Source organism: Hylobates moloch, unplaced genomic scaffold, assembly GCF_009828535.3.
Source record: "Hylobates moloch isolate HMO894 unplaced genomic scaffold, HMol_V3 SCAFFOLD_7, whole genome shotgun sequence".
Classification (NCBI taxonomy): domain Eukaryota; kingdom Metazoa; phylum Chordata; class Mammalia; order Primates; family Hylobatidae; genus Hylobates; species Hylobates moloch.
This window is the reverse complement of record NW_026652282.1, coordinates 32639410-32642157: the sequence shown is the minus strand read 5'-3', so window position 1 is coordinate 32642157 and position 2748 is coordinate 32639410. Positions and strand designations below refer to the sequence as shown.

The 2748-nt window shown below is 54.7% G+C and overlaps 1 protein-coding gene across 1 annotated transcript; it reads left to right on the top strand.

The window, feature by feature from the left end:
• The first annotated feature begins 299 nt into the window (after positions 1-299).
• Positions 300-2393, top strand: LOC116811258 (transcription factor Dp-1-like). The gene is made up of 2 exons (XM_032756318.2): positions 300-436; positions 958-2393. Exon 2 carries the CDS (start codon positions 1022-1024, stop codon positions 2249-2251), a length of 1230 nt encoding a protein of 409 aa, XP_032612209.1. The 5' UTR covers positions 300-436; positions 958-1021; the 3' UTR covers positions 2252-2393.
• The last annotated feature ends 355 nt before the right edge of the window (positions 2394-2748 follow it).

Sequence of the window (2748 nt, the reverse complement as noted above, 5' to 3'; positions counted from 1 at the left end):
GAGATACTGTCTCAATAAAAAAAATATTTTTTTGCTTATAATTATATATCTTTTTAGTTTTCTTCACAGGAAAAAAGCCAATTCAGTATTAAAATGCTAGCCAAGATTGAGGGCGAGTACACAGAAGTCGTCTGCACATTCAAAGAAGCAAGACAAGCTTTTGAAAATAACAATAAAAAAGTAAGTACATTGGGAATTAAAAGAAAAATTCACACAGATTTGCCTACCTTTTTGGCGTATATTTGAAATCTGCATCTCTGAATTACGTACACTGCTAGCAATTAAAAATTACCCTGTGGTCCCCGGTGCTGCTCGGCCCAGGGCAGGGACCCCGCCACGGCCGGGACCGCCCGGCCGGGCCCTAGCCCGCGCCTCCCAGCGCCCCGCATCGCGCCCTCTCCGCGCCCCCACCCACGCGGCCGGATCGGGTAGCCAGGTGCGGGCGGGCAGGGGATGCGGCTGGAGCCGCGGGCAGGGGCCGGGGGCGCGGGCGGGACCCCTGGCCACCCTATCCCGTGCCCCGGCCGCTTGTAGGCGCCGCGCGGCCCCGACCCGCGCTTTCCCGCGCCCAGCGCGCCCCTGTGCCTCGGGGACCCCGCACGCTCGGCGCTGGTGGGGGCTCCCCAGGTAATCGTGGGGCGGGGGTCCCGGGCTCGGCCCTCCCTGCCGACAGCAGCGTCCGCGCCCCGCGGTGGAGGTGGGGCCAGGGCCAGGGTCGGCCGGAGCGCGCAGGGCGGGGGAGGGGAGGCCGCCCCACGGCGGCCCGCGGGGACCCGGTTCCGGCGCGCGCGGGAGGCGCCTAGTGAGGAGGCGGCCCGAGGCCTAGTGACAGGCGCGCGGCAAGGACCCCGGAAACCCACCTGTCAGAGTTACCGGTCTGCCGGGCGGGCGCCGCCAGTGTCCGGGGTGGACGCCGCGAGCCTGCACGTTGCGCCGGGACCCCGGGGCTGCGCCCAGAAAAATCATTTTTCTTTTCTGGGAAGGTGAACATTTGTAGCATTGATTTCCCGGATCTGGTAACATGGCAAAAGATGCTGGTCTAATTGAAGCCAACGGAGAACTCAAGGTCTTCATAGACCAGAACCTTAGTTCCGGAAAAGGCGTGGTGTCCCTCGTGGCCGTTCACCCCTCCACCGTCAACCCGCTCGGGAAACAGCTCTTGCCAAAAACCTTTGGACAGTCCAATGTCAGCATTGCCCAGCAAGTGGTGATTGGTATGCCTCAGAGACCTGCAGCGTCAAACACCCTGGTGGTAGGAAGCTCACACACCCCCAGCACTCACTTTGCCTCTCAGAACCAGCCTTCTGATTCCTCACCTCGGTCTGCAGGGAAGCGCAACAGGAAAGGAGAGAATTGCAAGGGCCTGCGGCATTTCTCCATGAAGGTCTGCGAGAAGGTGCAGAGGAAAGGGACCACTTCCTACAACGAAGTGGCGGACGAGCTGGTCGCGGAGTTCAGTGCTGCCGACAACCACATCTTACCAAACGAGTCGGCTTATGACCAGAAGAACATAAGACGGCGCGTCTATGATGCCTTAAACGTGCTGATGGCCATGAACATCATCTCCAAGGAGAAGAAGGAGATTAAGTGGATTGGTCTGCCCACCAACTCGGCTCAGGAATGTCAGAACTTAGAGGTGGAAAGACAGAGGAGACTTGAAAGAATAAAGCAGAAACAGTCTCAACTTCAAGAACTTATTCTACAGCAAATTGCCTTCAAGAACCTGGTGCAGAGAAACCGGCACGCAGAGCAGCAGGCCAGCCGGCCGCCACCACCCAACTCGGTCATCCACCTGCCCTTCATCATCGTCAACACCAGCAAGAAGACCGTCATCGACTGCAGCATCTCCAACGACAAACTCGAGTATCTGTTTAATTTTGACAACACATTTGAAATCCAAGGTGACATAGAAGTGCTGAAGCGGATGGGCATGGCTTGCTGGCTGGAGTCCGGGAGCTGCTCTGCTGAAGACCTTAAAATGGCCAGAAGTCTAGTCCCAAAGGCGCTGGAGCCGTATGTGACAGAAATGGCTCAGGGAACTGTTGGAGGCGTGTTCATCACAGCGGCAGGTTCCACGTCTAAAGGCACGAGGTTCTCTGCCAGTGACCTGACCAACGGTGCAGATGGGATGCTGGCCACAAGCTCCAAGAGGTCTCAGTACAGCGGCTCCAGGGTGGAGACCCCGGTGTCCTACGTCGGGGAGGAGGACGAGGAGGATGATGACTTCAACGAGAATGACAAGGACGACTGACGTCCTCCCCACTTCACATTCAGCTTCAGGAAAACATTTAGGGAAAAGAAACTTTTTTTTTTTAATGTGGGTTTTCTGTCCTTTTGTCCTACTCCCAAGAAGATATTGGTAAGCTATTTAATTTAGATATGCACCTCTGATAAGCAAGGATTGTTTCCTGTAGGATTAGGACGTGCTGTGGATGTGTGTTTTGATACTAGTGTGCTGATGCAGAGCGTTTATTTACTTTTTAGTATTTTGTGTTTTCATTTTATATTTTTCTTTAAGTGCAGAGTTCATTTTTGCCCCTGAACAGTTTTGCTGAGTTTGCTGAAGAAATTGTATTTCATCAACATGCATGAAAATAAAACGCCCTCCTGTTGTGGATGGTGAGCACCTGATGCCGTTTATTTGCCGTGAATTTGGACGGCGTCCCCACTGGCAGATAGCGAGACTCTGTGGAGTTTTCCATTTGTTCAATGGTATGGTGTCCAGAGCCCCAAGCAAACAGCAGAATT

Excerpts from the sequence above, each read along its gene's own strand:
- LOC116811258 (XM_032756318.2), top strand. The coding sequence starts at position 1,022 with ATGGCAAAAGATGCTGGTCTAATTGAAGCCAACGGAGAACTCAAGGTC.